Source organism: Cylas formicarius, unplaced genomic scaffold, assembly GCF_029955315.1.
Source record: "Cylas formicarius isolate icCylForm1 unplaced genomic scaffold, icCylForm1.1 PGA_scaffold_3__17_contigs__length_32017465, whole genome shotgun sequence".
Taxonomy (NCBI): domain Eukaryota; kingdom Metazoa; phylum Arthropoda; class Insecta; order Coleoptera; family Brentidae; genus Cylas; species Cylas formicarius.
Window position 1 is genome coordinate 24,861,627 of NW_026844326.1, and position 19,454 is coordinate 24,881,080.

A 19,454-nucleotide genomic window follows, 5' to 3' on the forward strand; every position below is an offset into this window, starting at 1 on the left:
AAATTCGAAGGCCAAAACAAGTTTCGTGAATTATGCCCATGTTATTTCGGCATTGACAATGTTATTTAGAGACAGGTAATTAAAATAAGCAAAATATTATTTAAATAGCATGTCAGTAAGTAGTTAATAAAATAAAAATAACATAGCTATAATTTTCTCACGAAAATGAAAATGTATTAAAATCATTCTATTTCAGAATTAAACAAATAAACCTAAACCTTACCCTTCCACGTCGCATATATGGAAATGTGATGTGCCAGCTTTCTGAAATCTTTGAAATCTTTTAGGATTCGGTGATATATGTGCAATCATAACGTATTTTGATTTTTGATTTTGTCGTAGTTTTCTAGCGCCCCTCGTTAATTAGAATTTTGTTTAACTATAGACAAATAAAAGTAAAAAGTGGCAACATATAACTAAATAATGATTTTTAAGTTATTTGTACATTGCGTCTAAAGTGCGACGTTTAGCACTCTAATTAATTTTGACAAATGGCGTTGTCCGTAACCACAGGAGCCAGAATACACAAGCAGAAGTCTTACAAAATTAAAATAACTTGATTGGTGGTACGCTTAATATTGATTTCTAATTAGATTCACCTAACACAAATTATTGCGGGATGCCTTCCGTTCGTTTGTTAAAATTTAAACACCGCTTTCAACCAACAAACAAACAAAAAAACCATGTAGTCACTTTCTTATCCACCTGGAACTAGTTTCAGTTCGCTGAGAATAAATTCAATGATTTTATTAGTCAAAAGTTATTACAATATTTAATACTAATTAAGATAAGTTAATAAAAATGACTAGTTTTTATTTGAAAAAAAAAGTCATATTTGTTACACATATTCTCTTTTATTCAGGAAATTACTTAAAGTATGATGATAAATAAAATCTTAGTAGGGCATACATTGGGCAATATACATTAGACATTTATTTCTAAATTCGGAAGAGAAAGAAAAAAATTATAAAACAACATTTTGAAAAAAAATATAAAATTTGTGTTTGAGTTGATATTTTTATTGGGATTCCCCGAATCGTATTCGAATATTCCTTGAAGACGTTCATAGGTAAATTGGACATCACACACGAATAATAATTTATTATTAAATGCAAATTATTATTAAATAATGATACAAGTGAAAGATGTTATTTAAAACATTTTTTGACTAGTCGATTCAGGGGCTGAAAATATACGCCACTGATTTTAAGTTAATTTCTATACTTCCCTGAGATAGAACGACTAAAACTTTTATCTGCTGAATTTTTGTCATATCTTACTTGGTTTACGAGATAAAAAGGAAAAACTATTATATTAAATGTCGTACAAATATTTTTCAACATAATAATATAATTAATTAACTAATTACATTTGTGTGCCCGGTTTAAAAATTTATGGATTTCATTGATAAAATTTAAAATTGATACTGACAAACGAATTTTCTATTTTTTCAAAAGAGTTTTATTGCGAAGAAATTCAAAAGTTTTGATTTTGGTGCAATTCCTAAAATCTTTGTCAAAACCGCGATGTCTTTGTAAAATTCATGAAGTCTGTGAAATCTCTAATAACGAATTTTTCGAACGAGACTGCGGAATTTTTGCGTAAGTTTATGTCAAATGCGAAAGGAGATATTTCCGTGATACAAAAATAGTTCCAGTTACGATTTAAAGGAAAATTCCACCCTCTACGACGGTGTAGAAAATTCGTAAAGATGTCTTTCGCCATTGAGCGACGGAAACTATGCAAAACAGGGCGAAGGTTTGTTTGACTTCCCGGTTAACAACGAGAAGGGTATGAGCGCACACAAGCCGCGATAGCTTTGATACGGTTCGACAACCCCCGAAGCGGGCGAATTTTAACGGTAAGGCGTAATTTTTCGACGTCTAGAGACGTACTGTAGGCGGAGTCGCTGCAGCAGTTTTAATTAAACATTTCGTCGACGCGACGCGACGTTTCTGTTTCTGACCGTTAAAATTCACCCGCTTCGGGGGGTTGTCGAACCGTATCAAAGCTATCGCAGCCTGTGTGCGCTCGTACCCTTCTCGTCGTTAACCGGGAAGTCAAACAAACCTTCGCCCTGTTTTGCATAGTTTCCTTCGCTCAATGGCGAAAGATATCTTTACGAATTTTCTCCACCGTCGTAGAGGGTGGAATTTTCATGAATGTTACAAAGACTTCGCGGTTTTTGCAAAGAAATAATTTCTTCGCAATTAAAATAAAACTCTTTTGAAAAAATGGAAAATTCAGTGTCAAAGTTAAATTGATAAATTTTAAATTTTGTCAATGAAATCCATAAATTTTTAAACCGGGCACACAAATTTAATTAGTTAATTAATTATATTATTATGTTGAAAAATATTTGTACGACATGCAATAAAATAGTTTTTCCTTTTTATCTCGTAAACCAAGTAAGATATGACAAAAATTCAGGAGATAAAAAAGTATTAGTTTTAGTCGTTCTATCTCAGGGAAGTATAGAATTTAATTTAAAGTCAGTGGCGTACATTTTCAGCCACTTAATCGACTAGTCAAAAAATGTTTTAAATAACATCTTTCATTTGTAAAGTGTCACCTATCATTATTTAATAATAATTTGCATTTAATAATAAATTATTATTCGTGTGTGATGTCCAATTTACCTACGACGATCTTCAAGGAATATTCGAATACGATTCGGGGAATCCCAGTAAAAAATATCAACTCCTTTTGTAAACACAAATTTTATTTTTTTTTTTCAAAATGTTGTTTTATAACTTTTTTCTTTCTCTTCCGAATTTAGAAATAAATGTCTAATGTATATTTCCCAATGTATGCCCGACTAAGATTTTATTTATCATCATACTTTAAGTAATTTCCTGAATAAAAGAGAATATGTGTAAGAAATTTTACTTTTTTTTTTCAAATAAAAACTAGTCATTTTTATTAACTTATCTTAATTAGTATTAAATATTGTAATAACTTTTGACTAATAAAATCATTGAATTTATTCTCAGCGATCTGAAACTAGTTCCAGATGGATAAGAAAGTGACTACATGGTTTTTTTGTTTGTTTGTTGGTTGAAAGCGGTGTTTAAATTTTAACAAACGAACGGAAGGCATCCCGCAATAATTTGTGTTAGGTGAATCTAATTAGAAATCAATATTAAGCGTACCACCAATCAAGTCATTTTAATTTTGTAAGACTTCTGCTTGTGTATTCTGGCTCCTGTGGTTACCGACAATGCCATTTGTCAAAATTAATTGGAGTGCTAAACGTCGCACTTTAGACGCAATGTACAAATAACTTAAAAATCATTATTTAGTTATATGTTGCCACTTTTTACTTTTATTTGCCAATAGTTAAACAAAATTCTAATTAACGAGGGGCGCTAGAAAACTACGACAAAATCAAAAATCAAAAATCAAAATACATTATGATTGCACATATTTCAAATTTATAACAAACTTTGTAGAACGCGTCGAAAAAAACACTCGGTAGTTTCATTTGATGTTAGTCACTTTTATATATATATATATATATATATATATATATATATATATATATATATATATATATATATATATATATATATATATATATATATATTTCAAATTTATAACAAACTTTGTAGAACGCGTCGAAAAAAACACTCGGTAGTTTCATTTGATGTTAGTCTCTTACTTTTATATATATATATATATATATATATATATATATATATATATATATATATATATATATATATATATATATATATATATATATATATGATGACACTATATTCCGGGATATCATCCGTTCGCTCGTTGAACTCCGACTGGAATCCTGCATCCGACTGGAATCCTGCAAATCTTGCATCCGACTGGAATCCTGCAGACGTTTCGCCAAAATCTCACTTGGCATCTTCAATGCTCGCGCTCCGAAAACACTTCGAACACTCATATATATATATATATATATATATATATATATATATATATATATATATATATATATATATATATATATATATATATATATATATATATATATATATATATATATATATATATATATATATATATATATATATATATATATATATATATATATATATATATATATATATATATATATATATATACATATATATATATATATATATATATATATATATATATATATATCGTGCGTGCGGTATTTATACCCTGCGCCGGAGATGGCTCCGCCCCCCGAATTGTCGCGTTGTTAATTTCGTCCGATCGTAGTTCCGATGTCCCCGTTGGCTGCTGCGTATCGCTCTGCTGTTTGATTATCGTTTTCCACGTATTGGATAAATGCAGAGCGTCGTCTCTCATATTCAGGTGTCCGGACTTTTCTATCTCGATGGCCTCTCGTATAATCCTAGTCCTAAAATCAGGAATATTAGCTATTTGTTTGTTTGTTTCTTATGGCTAAACGATGTTCCTCGAGCCTGGCTGAAATCCTTCTGTTGGTCTGTCCCGCATACGTCAGGCTGCAGGATCCGCATGCTTCACTGTATACTCCTTAGTTTTCCAGAGTAATTTTTTGTTTTGGGTTTCTTTTTATAGCTCCGATGGTATGATCAGGTTTGTATGCCGTTGATATGTCGTGTTTCAAATATTGATAAATTTCTCCCTTTTTAATTTTCATATGTAAAACGCTTTATCAAAATGAACTGCAGTGATCTGTTTTCATATGCTCTGTAATATTTAAAGGTCTCGCAAAGGCCAGTAAACTTTTTTATACCAAAAGAAAACAACTTTTAAAACATAAAATAATATAAAGTAATAAAACTTAAATAGGAATGTAAAAGTTATAAAAAAGTGTCATAAATAATTAAAATTAAAGTCAATGCGACCGTGAACAAAACTTCTCGAAAATGTTCAGTTTCCATGTAATATATGTATTATTTAAGGTGTTCTGTTAACAACAAAACATATTGGGAATAACTTTTGTTTAAAAAGTGATATTAATTTTTATTATTAGTTAAATTAATTTTGGTAGACGAAAACCCCCACAACTTTTTTTTTCTAAAACCTATGATTACAGCTGTAGGTGGGTGTCAAAATGGTAACTCTATACATCATATATTGTAAATTTAGAATTCTCTGTATATAAAATCGAAAGAAATATTAATTAAACATATTTGCAAGTTTTAGCATATATTTAATGTCTTAAAAAGGAAAATAAACTGACATAAGACATATTTGAAAATTGAAGTTAATTTTTATTGCTAGCATCAGCATTTAGCCCACAGCGCACCATCTCGATTATAAATGATTGACAGAATTGATTTCACTAAGCGTATCCTTTGCGTAGGACTATAATCAAATAAACCAATTAAACAAATGCTCAATGACGCAGAGTAATCAAATATTGTTTCCACTTGCTATTTTGTGAGTATTTCTATAACCCAAGACGCGTTTGATTATTTGACTATCGATGGGTTGTATATCGTTAATAACCCACCATGCGTCGACGAGAACATTCCGGACGGCCAACGAAGCAAATTAAAACGAACAAAACGCAACAAGAGAAAAATGGATCGAAGGGCGATGAGCGCCGCGAATTTAATTTCGAAATGTTCGAGATTCTCGAGAAGTTTTTAATAAAAGTGAAGACGTCCTTTCAATTATGCGCCCGACACTTAAGAAGTTTGCCCGGGCCTCTTCGGGTCTATTGAGGCGTTCCGATGGATATACACAGAGACGGCGTCGAAATATAAATTAAGCAAAGAACGGCGGTAAAATGTCGAAAGGTTTTTCTCATGACTTTATTTCACACTCCAACAATGAACGTTTCATATTATAAAGGGAGGTTTTGGAATTAAAAACATCTGCGCGATCAGAACAAAACTTCCTATCTTCATTTAGATGACACCTTTTTGGATAAATATTTTTTTACTGCTGAAAGATAGGATTGAAACGAGAGAATAGAGTTAATTTTGAATTGTCAAAAGTATCTTATTAAAACAACAACCCATTTCCTATGTCGGTAATACATTAACTTTTGAAGCGACAATGAAAAAAAAAATGTTTAGAATTGCCATTCAATATGCCTGCATGCCTGGTCATTTCAAATTTCGTTTTTAACCAGTTACGCCTGTCCTTTCAAACCAACCCATAAGAGCCAGGGGCGTTCAACAACCAGCATGGCCCCGACAGTTCGTCAATCCCACAGGTTTCAGTTTAGATGCTGCACTTTTACGTATTTTCACAAAATATGCCCAGATCTTTACGAATTTTCTGGATTCCTCATTTTTCTGTTATTGATGGATCGAACAGTTTCAGTGATCTTCACACAGTTAATCCGTTTTCTCATAACATTTAACAATATTTTTCAAAACAACTTCCAGAAACTGACGTTTCAGTTAAGCTTTAATGAAGCCAACAGGATGATTGGCGGGGATTAACTGAAACAGTTTTAGTTAAGCTCTAAGAAGTCAACATGATGACTGGCGTACCTCTACGAAAAGATCATTGTCGCCAGTTGCTCATTAATTTTTAACTTCTGTAGCTCAATATATTATGTAATAGTTTTTACTATACTACGAGGGCAGCGCCAAAATATCCGGGCCTGAATATGAAAGAAACAAAGTAGAGTAACATTTTTTTATTATCTTTCAATATAATCCCCCTTAACTTCAATACACTTATTACATCACATTATTAACAACTCAATCCCTTTAAAAAAATATTCTTTTGGTTTGTCTGCAAAATGAGCTAAAACGGCCTCTTTTAACTCAACTTCGTCGTTAAACCGCCGTCCACGTAAGTCCTTTTTCAAATATTCAAACAAATTAAAGTCGCTGGGTCCATATCTGGACTATAGGGAGGATGATCTATCTGTTGGAACCCACACTCTAAAATGGCAGCTTGTACAACATCAGCAGTATGGACAGATGCTTTATCGTGCAAAAGACGCACACCTCTGGTCAGTTTCCCTCGAAATTTTACACATATGCAGTCTCGTAATTTATGTAATAATGTTGCGTAATATTTACCATTGATAGTGGTATTAGTTTCTTTAAAATCTATCAAAAGAATTCCTTCACAATCCCAAAAGATCGTGGCCATGACCTTCTTTGTTGACTGGCAGACTCTGAATTTTCTTGGAGGTTCTTCACCCTTACGACGCCACTCCATTGATTCTTTTTTCGATAGAGGCTCATAATAGAGAGCCATAGTTTTATCTTCCGTCACAATAGTTTCTATCACAGGCTTCGGTTCCGAAGCACAGAGTTCCAAAAAAGACCGCGCACACTCGACACGGCGTTGTTTTTGAATAGCCTAAAGGTTTTTAGGAACCCATCCTGCACTAACCTTATGCATACCTAAATGATCATGCATGATTCGACGAACACTTGTATCAGAAAGCTTAGTAATTTCTGAGATTTAATTGACCTTTAAACGTCGATCACTCAACACCACCTCTTCCACAATCGCAACAATACCTTCCGTTGTGACCTCCACTGGTCGACCAGTTCTTGAATCATCTTCAAGGGACTCCTGACCCATTCGAAAACGTTTTGCTCATTCTTTCACTACAGAATACGAAGGAGAACTTTGGTCGTACACATCATCCAGCCTTTCTTTAAAAATTTTAGGTGCTAACCCTTCTTTTGTCAAAAACTTTACGACTGCTCTATACTCAAATTGCGTTATTTGCGACATTTTTTCGAACATGTCTTGTTTAAAATGCTGTTAATAAAAAACTATTTGACGCAAGACTTCAATTTTCTTTTCGCAGCCTACTAAGATATATATTTCAAAGAAAACAAAGTTTTAACGTGATACTGGGCTGCATCTATGTCTGCCCGGAAAATTTTGGCGCTAACCTCGTACTATACAAGTATTGTTCTTCAATTGACAAGACTGTCGCAATTTTTTTTAAATACTTTGGAAACACTAAGTGACACTAAATTTGATTTTAGGGGTGGTAGCATCCAAAGCACTAAGAACGTCCTAGAGCACGCATTTGGGGCCTCTGTCGTGCAGATACTTAAAATTCAGACACCAACGTGTTTCTCATAATGACTCCTTGTAAGAAATGGGTATTATCACATATTGCATACCACACGAGTCATTATTAGCCCTGCTGTATTTTGACTTATATCAATGGCTTACCGTCATATATGCCTCAACGAAAAATGGTATATTTGCAGATAATATCAATTTTGCTGATTATAGTTTCAATTTAACCTTACATCCTTGTCAGATCACTGGTTAACTAAATATATAATACCTATAGAATGCTTTTAAAGACAAGACTAAAACTTTGATAATATCCACCGAATCCAGATTGGCTGTAGGTAATATATTTACGATTAACGGCGAATTTTGTTCGTTAAGTCACACCGAAAATTTGTCCAGTGTGTCCAGTGCAATTTTTCTAATTTGTAATAAGGGATAAATTAAAAACGTCCTATTTTGTTTCATTTCTTTCAAAGGTATTTTACGCAATGCCCCTTTGAGATGAACGCACTGCTCCTTTGAACATATTCAAGCTTCAAAAAAGAATTATTCGAGTTTTGTGTTTTCGACTTCATTGTATTTCTCGCACGCAGAATCATACGTTTGTCATATATTCTTATAATCGTACTATTAATGACAGCAACATTAATAATAGGACTCAGAGATCAGTGGTCCACAATTCGACGGGATATGATGCACAGTTTTTTCAAAAATCTACCCATTAATAATATAAAATTATTGAGAGATCCTTAGACCTTTAAAAGGCCTTCTTCGAACAACACAGCTTCACTCATACAATAAAAAAAATAATAATAAAAAACGACTATACAGGGTTTTTTATTGACTGTATAAAAATTTGTTAAACCGAAATAATATGTAATTTGTCTTTACAGGTATGAGGATTTTGGTAATGTTGCTCCTGGATACCCTGCCGATGTTGGGCAACGTTCTTCTTCTGTGCTTCTTCGTATTTTTCATCTTCGGTATAGTGGGCGTGCAGCTATGGCAGGGCGTGCTGAGACAGCGCTGCGTGTTAAACGGCACCCTGTACCCCAACATTAGGTTTCCCAAGTGAGTTGACCGCGGGTCACGAATTTTCACGTCAGGTTATCGATTTTTTAAAGCTTTACCACGACATTTTAACCGTTTTTTTTTGGGCTCCATCATGCTTTTATTTTTGAAGATGTGGCACTTTGATGAGTCTGCATGAAACCGAGGTTTTTACTGCTTTGGTTTTTTTTATATATTTTTTTAGTAATTAATTTTTTGATCGCGCCGCAAAAAGAGCTAAAACTTCGACGAACGGAAAGCTAAAGGTTGTTGATTTTCATATTGAGGCGTTTACTCTCAAACCGACACCGGCAAAAAATTTAAATTTTTACAGAAAATGAAGCGGTTTTAGCATCTGGTTTCTTTTAAGAACAAAGTTTTAAGATGTCTGCCGTTTTAAAGGAAATGAATAAGACAAATGTTGTTTTTCACAGAAATGTTAATGTAGAAAAAGATTTCTGAACACTTTCGGGTGGCACAAAATTTTCAATTATACCCAACTGCGCAAACTTTATATATAACACGTCGTTTTTAAAGTGAACGTCACAGTATTAAACGTCTATCGCATAAAGTGGAGAAGCTGGTGCAACAAATAACATTTCACGCGATTTGGAAACTCGACTTCATATTACTTTCGTACGTCTTCCGTGGTATCTAAAAAAATAAACATATAAAATATAAATAAGACTTCTTAGTTAAGTAAATAAAATAAAAAGTTTTGAAAATTAACATTACTCCTGTTCAAAATTAACGCGCTACTTAGATTTTCTGATTAATTTGTGTTACTTTATGACGTTTGATTAAGTTATTTTAGGTCAATATTTAACAAATTCATTACGAAAAGATGAAAAATGGACTTTGCTACCAGATGGAAGAAGTGCTTTTTTGTGCCCAATTTAATAGGTCTTAATTATTTAACAATTAGGTGAATGGTTAAAACATTTAGAGAAATCAGAACACACCATATAAAATGTGCTCTCTCAAGAAAAGGGCTACAAGTTAAAATGATGAACTCCTTCTGTTACACCACTTATTTCGAAACAGAAAATGTCACTGCAGATCACAGATCACGCCGAATAGAGATCATGCACACTGAAATGTGTGCAACCTAGCATCTTTCAAAAAAATAAGAGACGATTTAATAAAAAACTGTGCATCATATCCCGTCGAATTGTGGACAATAGATCTCTGACTTCTATTATTCATGTTAGTTAATATAAATTTAATTAAGGTGAAATATACAACACATGACACCGTGGATGACGATAAGAGAGTTTCGACTCACACACATGAAACTCGAGTGAGTCTAAAATCTCCAAATGGTGATAGAGTACGACACAGAACTGGAAAAACATTTTGTACCTGATTGAAGACAAAGACATAATTACAATAATTATAGTGGTGTCCTAATTTTGAACATACAAACATAAAAATGTTATACACCGATAAGTGGGGCGCAAACCATACGCAAAACGCCCGTATATGTAAATATTTATTTTCAATTAACGCAGTGTCATGCGGTTCAAGAAAACTCGTACGTTCCATTAATTTTAAATGGTCCTCGTTCGGAACGTACTCGTCTCTCCCGTTGATGTAATCCAGTAATAATTTATGTAAATTGTACCCCGGCCGAGGGCGTACATTTTAATGTCATTATCGGGGCCAACGGCGAGGGAGGGGATGTGCCGCTATTAAACGTCAAACGCACGCGCAACTACCCGCTAATTCGCGGTTTTAGAAGCGAATACAACGTGCCACGCGAATAGAGTAGTACGTGTCGCACCAGTTTTTCCCCCACTCCCATTTAGGAATACGCCCCTCCCGCCCCACCACCCCGCATAATTTTGAATGTTGTGGCTTTGATTTGTTCCAGGGAATTACCGGAACAGTACATTATGCGCGTACCCTTGACGTAAGATCATGTTAACACGCACTGGCTTATTATTTGCTTTTGATGTAGTCGTGTTTCTGCTCTCCTTGCTGCCTGTATGTTCCTCTGTTCGCATCACGCTCTCTTTCTCTCTCTCTCTCTCTCTCTCTCTCTTCCTGTTTGCCGTACGATGAAACAAGGGCCGTCCATTATTATTATTAACGTGAAGTTCAACTTTTGGGACAATACCCACCGTCCCATACCGGGGTAGTCACAATATGAAACTGATCGAAAAACTGAAAACTCTGAAATTCAAATTGGTTTTCAATCATAACAATATTCATAATAATTTTATGTAAAGTTTTCCTTTTCGCCAGTTCTAACGACGAGAAGTTTGATTTCTAATTTCTTAAAAATTGCTAGTTTAGGTAGTTTAAACGGGAAAAAAACATTTCAAAAACCCTCAACTTATTATAAAACTGACGTTCTTTGGACAAACAAACTGTCGCCTCAGCATTTTTTTTATACTATAGAAGCACATTCCATACTATAAAATACATACTGGTAGATGTGAGAGATTATGAATTTCTTCGCGGGATCCATTTAAAAGCGCCAATTGGCATATGCGTTTTTTAATTTGAGTTTTTGTAAAAGATTTTGTAATGTATAATGGTAATTGTTTGTTTTTATTGGCGATTTTACAATTCAATGAGACTTCTGACGCTCACCAATCTCACTATAGTTTGGAAGTAAAATTGGAAATGGCTGCAAATATTTTCATATCAGGTTCAAGTTTGCGTTGTTTTTTATATCGATATAATTTTACAAAATAATTCGTTATTAAAGAAAATGCTTACCGGTTTCAAATCCAAATAAAACAAATTGCAATGTGGTTGGATATCACTGCAGAAATATCAAATAATAATTACCTAACATAAAATAAACCTACCTAACAGACTTCAATAATATAGAGAGGGGTCCAAAAAAATGTATCAACGGCAATGGTCACGTTTGTTTACTGTTAGCAGCGCCACCGTCAGAGAATAAATTAGCGAATAATGGGGAATTTTCCAGAACAGTGTATTTTTATAACGCCCCCTCGTGGAAAATTAAGAACTTAAAGGATACTTTCATCAATTTCTTTTAATCGATTTCCTTTGTTGGATTTCTCTTTCCTTTTTCCTCCCTTAGATGTTGTATGTGAGGCCCGTTAACGAATCACCCGGTACGAAGCCGAAAACCAAGACATCAAGCTTCCCAAACTCCTGGCCGGACCAAAGCGTTAAATAAATAATAACACAGACAGCCCCCATCCCGTATTTGTTGCATGCGCGCCGATCGATAGGGTTCCCTCTCGTTCTCGTCCTGTATATCTCTCGCTCGTTGATTATTACACTCCGACAGGACGGGCGTCCTTTCCGCCCTCCCACCTACCGTTCAACTTGTTGCTATTGTAACGCTTTTAAACACGTTTAAAATTGCCCCTCGCGAAAACTTTAGGGAAATTAGGGAAAATATTCCGCGTTTTGTGTTCCAGAAATTAGGCCGAGCAAACCGCTCCTCGCAACCCTTTTGTTCGATTGTTTCGCCGGGGATAGAGGAGTACAGGGAGCCCCCGGGGGATTATCCATTCGGTTTCGAATTGGTGGAAAATGTGTTATAAATATATTGTCGCCAAAGGAGACCCTCGTCAAGTCGTTGCCAATATAAACAAATATAACTCATACCAAAGGAACTTTTAGTCACGTCATCAAAGTCGGCCGTTGCCATTTTTTACATATTTCCCTTAATTCAAAATGGTAAATCATTGTTACTTATATTGAAACGCTTAGTTTTATAGATATTAATCAGCAACTCGATTTTCTTTGCCCGTTTGTCAAATATAATAATAGTATATTATGCAACAAGTGCGGTAAACGTCATTTGACTCACGATTTTATTTGACACGAACGGAGCGCAGTGGAGCGAGTTTTTAATAAACGAGTGAGTTAAAAAGTTTTTCTGCCCCGGCTATAAAATACCTAATTACCCACCGATCTAGCGTGCGGGAAGCATCACTTTACTACGTCAGTTTCCTTTCCCACGAATCCGAGCCACTTCGGACATTTCCGGGATTTTACCGCACGGATTTGGGAGCGATCGGATGTTTTGGTTAAGCAAGTCTGACTTTCAGCATTGTCGATAAAAATGACAGATGGTTGGTTGGACTTCTTCAACATCAATGTACGAGGTGTGTTCAAAAACTAAAGTGTTCTATCAAAAAGCATTTATATATTCATCACAATTAATGTTGTCTCCGTCGAAATAATCCCCCCAGATATATAACACTTGTGCTAACATGCACATGTATCTAACAAATATCGAAGGTCCAATTATGTAGCCCGCCCAATTACAAAAGTCACCTTACTTTTTGAACGCACCCCGTACATCGTGTCTTAGAAGGCGATTTGAAAACTTGGTTATTTTTGACTGCCTATGAAAGAGCACAAACAGCTTGCGATCTTAAGATGCTGAAATTCTGGTCACATGACAACAACTTGTAAGTTACCCCTTCTTACAGCGATTAAGGGACATAAAGGGTCATTATTATCGCATTCCCTTTAAAAATATTATAACAAGGATGCACACGGTTTAAAATAAAACAAATTTACGGTTAAAATAGCACCAAATTCACGTAAACCAAGAACTCGTAATACAATTAAACCGCTCAAACGCAATCAAGGATGTTAACAAATCGATTTGGCAACTTCGCGTTTTTTAGAGTAGTGCAACCAACTGAATCGCGAGCAGGAAATTTAAATTAAGGGGCATTTAAATTTCCTGTCAGTCGAGCGCCGAACATTTCCATGGTTGACGATGACGGTTTTGAGAGAAGCCGTCATAAATGACGTGAATAAAAGTTTATTTCATATGAGCTGTAACTATTAATTACGGTTGTGTATGTAGAGCGATAGTACTTGTATATCAGCAGCGCCAGCTTGTTGTTCTCGTATATCAAACCAAATTCTTATTAAACGAATTAATAGCTGACATAAGCATGTGCGTGTGAGGGCCTTGTCGTGTCGTCTCCTTTGGATGTATTCTCGTGCGTTTTTTTGTTTTCTCGTTCGTTAGTCGGCGCCCTTTTCATCTTTCACTCTGTCGCCCTTCGTCTTCTCTTTTAAGTGTGAAATAGAGAGAATTGTCAAGATGTTAGATTATTATTGCATATCACAAAGTGTCGTGTCTGAAATCGTTCAAATACTAACCTTGACACACACACACAAACACTCACACAACATCGAGACAAGCGCGGCATTTTAATACGATCCGTTTGTCAAAATCCGAATTAAAAATTCATCAGTAATGTGAGAAGCAGTTTATTTATATTTCGCGTGGTGGGTAGTCGATTTTGCTAATGTGTTTGAAAAGATGAAGACCTCGAACGGAACTAACCAAAACAAAGTTTTCATTAAATACGAAACGTACTTATTAATTTCAAAAGTTTTAAAAATTTTACGAAATTCAGCGCAGACGCAGATTTTTCCTATGTTGTACAGTGTATAAAAAAGTTGCACACTTCGGTTGCGGTTCATCTTGGGTAAATATCAGCTTTCTTATCGTATTATTCTTGATACGTTTCAAAAAACTGAAATAATCATCAATTTTTGCTATATGCAAATTTTAATTATTGAGTGGATATTTTGGATGTTAAATAATACAGGGTGAAAAAACATAAAGTACAAAAATTAAATTATATGAAACTTAAAACGTCATTTTTTGAATTTTTATAATTTTATCCGATTTGTAATTAAAAATTGTATAAGATTGTCTATTACGTAAATTTACAGTTTCCCAAATAAGTGACAAGTTAACACTTACCTATTGTTAAGATATTTAGTTTTGTTAATGGTTGTTATTAGGGGTTTTCATTTGAAAAAAAAAACTTTTTACGTTTTTCATAATTGAATTTGTGTACTTTGTATCAACTTAATATCCACCCTTTCCACAAGAAATCTATTAGAAATTAAATAAGTAATGCTCCCTTATAGAATTCAAGATTTGTCGAAAATTGGTGTTTTCCTCTGATGAACGGGACATGGGAATATGCAACTTTTAGGGAACCTTATTTCGGACACTCCGTACTGTATCCATTTTTCAGTGTTGTTGACTGGCATCTCAGTTATTATTTGAGATAGGGCGATTTGGAATTCACAATTCTGTACTCGATTTGCGTGAAACACAGGACGCAATTCTCAAAAAAGTCCTAGCTGTCTGAGATACAGGTAGAAACAGGAAATATAGCTATTTCAATTATTTTTGGGGCCCTATAATATATTGAGATGATGAGAACGGAATATTTTAAGTTTTCTCGTAAAAGTTTTTGCTTATGACATGGGCTAAGGAACACCCTGTATATATATATATATATATATATATATATATATATATATATATATATATATATATATATATATATATATATATATATATACATTGAGATTTTTATACGCTTATTATACGATATTTTTAGGTATAGATAAAATTATACTAAAAATTTAAAATTTCCTATTATTTTAATGTCATAGTTCATCAAAAACATACCTAACATTTTCATAGCCTACTCTAATATTCTAGGCGATGCTGGTCCTACAACTATTTTTTGACAATTTTTAGAGAAACCATGTGAAAATATTTACCATTTTTTGTATTATGTAGTAGGTATTTTTTCTGATATGGATAACAATAACAATAATTTCGTTAAGTGGAATAAAATCGAAATGGAGAATTATAATTATTATATATATTTGTATGTCAAAGTATACGTTTATTTAAAATAATATATTTATTTCGATTTTCGATCGTTATCAAAAAAAAGGTACAGGAACACAAATTTCATGAAAAAAAAAACTGATCTTTCAGATTTTCAAAATTTGTGCCACAATTTGTCATTATTTTTAACAGATATCAAGAAAACTTTCACATTTCAATTTAAAAAACAATCAAAAACGAAGCTTATTTTGCAACACCCCCTTTTTCATGTTTTCATTTCTACAGCATCTCCACTTGGTATATGCGCGACTGTGAATAAATCACCCAAAATACATTTGTAAAAAAATGTAATGAACATTATTGCAAGCTTGCAACGATTCAAGAAGAAACCTCGCGAAAAATAAATTGCTTCAAGAAAATTTAGAATCTTCTTTAGAAATCGAACGAAAAGGTCAAAGAAAATGTAGAAGCCATCGAGATATACGTTACCTGCTCATTGTGTGAAAAGCAAATTTCGAATGTTTAAAGAGTACCGTTTCGTAACATAAACGAGTTGAAAGCGGCACCCGAAACTGGATTTCAAACTCACCTAGAATACTAATCGATGCGAACGAAAGTTCATTTTGTTTCAGCATTCGGTCAAACAATGGAAGCCCCGGCAAAGGCAGAGTCGATTTAGGGTGGAAATTGTGATTGCTCAAGCGTTATCCATAACTACTTTCGCAAATGAATGAAACACGATTGTATAAAAATTGAGAATTGAGAATTGATATTCAAATTTAATACTCTCTGGACCGCAAGTTTTCGGTTGTTTTTCGAAAAGTAGCACGAAACAAAGCCAGTGCCAGTGGGACCAGGGAAGGTAGAACGTCGAGAAGTATGTTTAACAATTCATTGATCCTATTTTCGCCGCTTCACAAACACGTATTTTTCTCGAAAATGGTGCAATCGGAAATATCCGCGATTCAAGAAAACATGAAATCTCTACTTTTGGCATTCCTTCCATATTATACAGTTGTTCGCAAAAAACGGAAAATTAACCTGTTCAGCGATAAAAAAAAACACTGTGCTGCTGAAAATTAAGTGGCCAGTCATTTCAGGACAGCGAAATAGCCCTTTTCGAGAACTTCAATTCTCCTATTTATGGTTTTCATGAATATATCCTACTGACTGCGCCAATTAACCAACTAGACCGTGATCATTTGGGTTAAATCAGCCATTATATTATTAAATAGTTGATTTGATTTGAAACAGAGTCAGTTGAAGGTCCTGCTTAAACGTAAATTAAAGTCTGTTCATAGATATAAGAAAGTGACTAACTGATACGAATTAAGGAAAGACCCGGGGGCAAGCTGTAAGAATGAAATATGGCCGAACAGGTCCGTACTATGCTCAGAATTTAATTATTTGGAGTTTTGTTAGGAAAGATACTAAACAATATTTATTTATTTAAGTATGTATTTATGTTTAAATTTAAAATAAAATTACAAATTATTTTTATTACCTACTTAAATTACTTAAAATAATTCACATAATATATCAGTATCACGATCGCTATTATCTCTTGTTCTAATTATTATTTGTTCTATATTATTTGCAATATTCATATACGATTGTTCTGCTTTTTCTATATGTTTAACAGAATTTGCCCAACTTTGTGGAGGGATGTTAAAAACTTCGGTTTCTATAAGTTTGAGGACATTGGAGTTAACACGGGGAAAAACATTGTTACGACGAATGGCAGATTTCAGTTGGTGCCAAACATGTTGAATGGTATTAAATATACAGTGACCTTTTAATTGCTTTTTGGTATAATTTTCGTGAAAATAAATGTCGTTATTATATGTATGTTATGTGTATTAGATGTAGTTTTGAGGAAGGGGATTTAGTCAACTGTCTACTGTGATAACTTGCATTGTCCATTACTATGATACTATTAGGAGGAATGTTTGGAACCAGTTTGTTTTTAAACCAACTATCAAATAAATCAGCGGTGATGTCTTCATGGTAACCCAGAGAAGAATCTTTAATATTTTTCGCAGACAGAGAAAGTCCATTTGAAATCCAACCATCTTTAGAGGCAACATGCGAAATAGTTATTCTTTTACCTCTTTTTGATAGCGTGTTTGTTTTACACTTATCAGTTGAATCAACCCCACCCTTTTCCGGGGTATCATAAGTGTCGAACCAGGTTTCATCCAAGTAAATAATTGGCATTTGTTGTTCTCTATAAATCCTAATTTTCTCTAGATCTTCCAGCCGCCATTTCCGAATTCTAAAAGATTCCATTAAAACTTGCCTTTTGTCAATTTTTTAAATATAAAACCCGATTTCATCTTTTTCAAGCCTCCTAATTAAGATATCTAATGTAGGCACGGTTTTGTTCCTCGTATAACTGGTAAAATTTACGTCGTATTATATCTTGATCACTTTCATCTACACTCGAGAAAATTTTTTTCCTCGCTGAAATGGGATTATTCACAATTTTCCATACAGTTGATGTTGGAATTTTCGTCAATGTGGCCGTTTCTTCTAAAGATGTTTGCTTGCTGGCACCACGTTCAATGAGAGTCAAATAAACATTGTTTATAGTGTTTTCTACATTTGGGAGGGAGCATCTCCTGAGATACACTAGACTCGCATATTTTGCATAATTCGCCCACGATTCAACACACGCTGTATTACACACGAGATAAGAATGATTACTAATAAACTTAAACTAAGTTCCAAACCAAAGAATATTAAACACAGGTAGGTATAAAACTATTTTCTATTACGGACCACAATTTTACGTGAATTTAAATTCCGAAACTTTATGTAATAATCTTGTTGCATTGTATGTTAATGACCACCCTTGGATAACCCCATTCAAAAGCAATTGGTCACTTTCTTATATCTATAAACAGACTATACCTAATTGGCAAACTATCATTTACACTTACATCAAGATCAATAGTTTAACTTTGGTCATGCTTCTCTATAAGGATTTGACTTCTGGAAGCGATCTTCAATAGATTAGAAGATTTTCGATATACGGAAAAACTCCACGCTGCTTCAGACAGATCAACTAGTGTCGCAACAGTTCTTTTTTTTTTCGGTTAGTTCGATTGAAACGAGACAAATCGAACACATTCGACTCGTATTGATAACCGAAAATCCGTTCCGACTGCGCCAATTAACTAGATGATGGTTGCCGATTTTAAAAATTAACTTTATTTTTAAATTACAAGTTTGCAGGATTGCAACTGACTGGGCGCTGCCCATATGTTGCGAAGCTTGAACACTCAGCAGGGTGTATAGTAACATAACTCTGAAGATATTTGAAAATAGTAGGTTGGAAAAATTAAAAGCGACTTTTTGGAGTGCTTATCAAGCAAAAGGGAGCTTTAATTATCGACGGATATCGTGCAAAAAAAAAACATAACCGGCACCACGTGACTTGTGAATAACGAATTCCGATGCCACAATTTCAATTCGTGAATAGGCGCACGTAGACGATTAACGGCAAAGCAACGTGAGTCGCGGCTTAAATTTAATTCTGTACTCGCTCGAAACTTAAAGCGTAACTCATTTGCGTGTCGGGTTTTTGTCGCTCCGAATGGATTCCGTTATACGACAATGGTGTTTTCAATTCCCATTGTAAATCGTATAGTTACGAATGCTTTTTGCTGGCGGGTCTGTATTATTCGAAACCCCCCGTTTTCGGATTTTGTTTAATTAAGAATTTGTTTTTAGTGATCGCGCAAGTTGGTAAATGATTTATGTACTAAATTAAAAAAAAGTCGTAGCTACTGAATAAAAAACAATTTTGCAAACCTTAATATTG

The 19,454-nt window shown here is 33.9% G+C and overlaps 1 protein-coding gene across 5 annotated transcripts in view; it reads left to right on the top strand.

Annotated features, from left to right (window-relative positions):
• Window positions 1-19,454, top strand: part of LOC132700184 (voltage-dependent T-type calcium channel subunit alpha-1G-like) — a 59,643-nt gene that overhangs the window by 11,384 nt on the left and 28,805 nt on the right. For all 5 annotated transcript variants that reach the window (XM_060667354.1, XM_060667353.1, XM_060667356.1 and 2 more), the window contains exon 3: window positions 8,850-9,027. In XM_060667354.1, coding sequence (XP_060523337.1) covers window positions 8,850-9,027 — 178 coding nt within the window. The remainder of the gene's footprint in view (window positions 1-8,849; window positions 9,028-19,454) is intronic.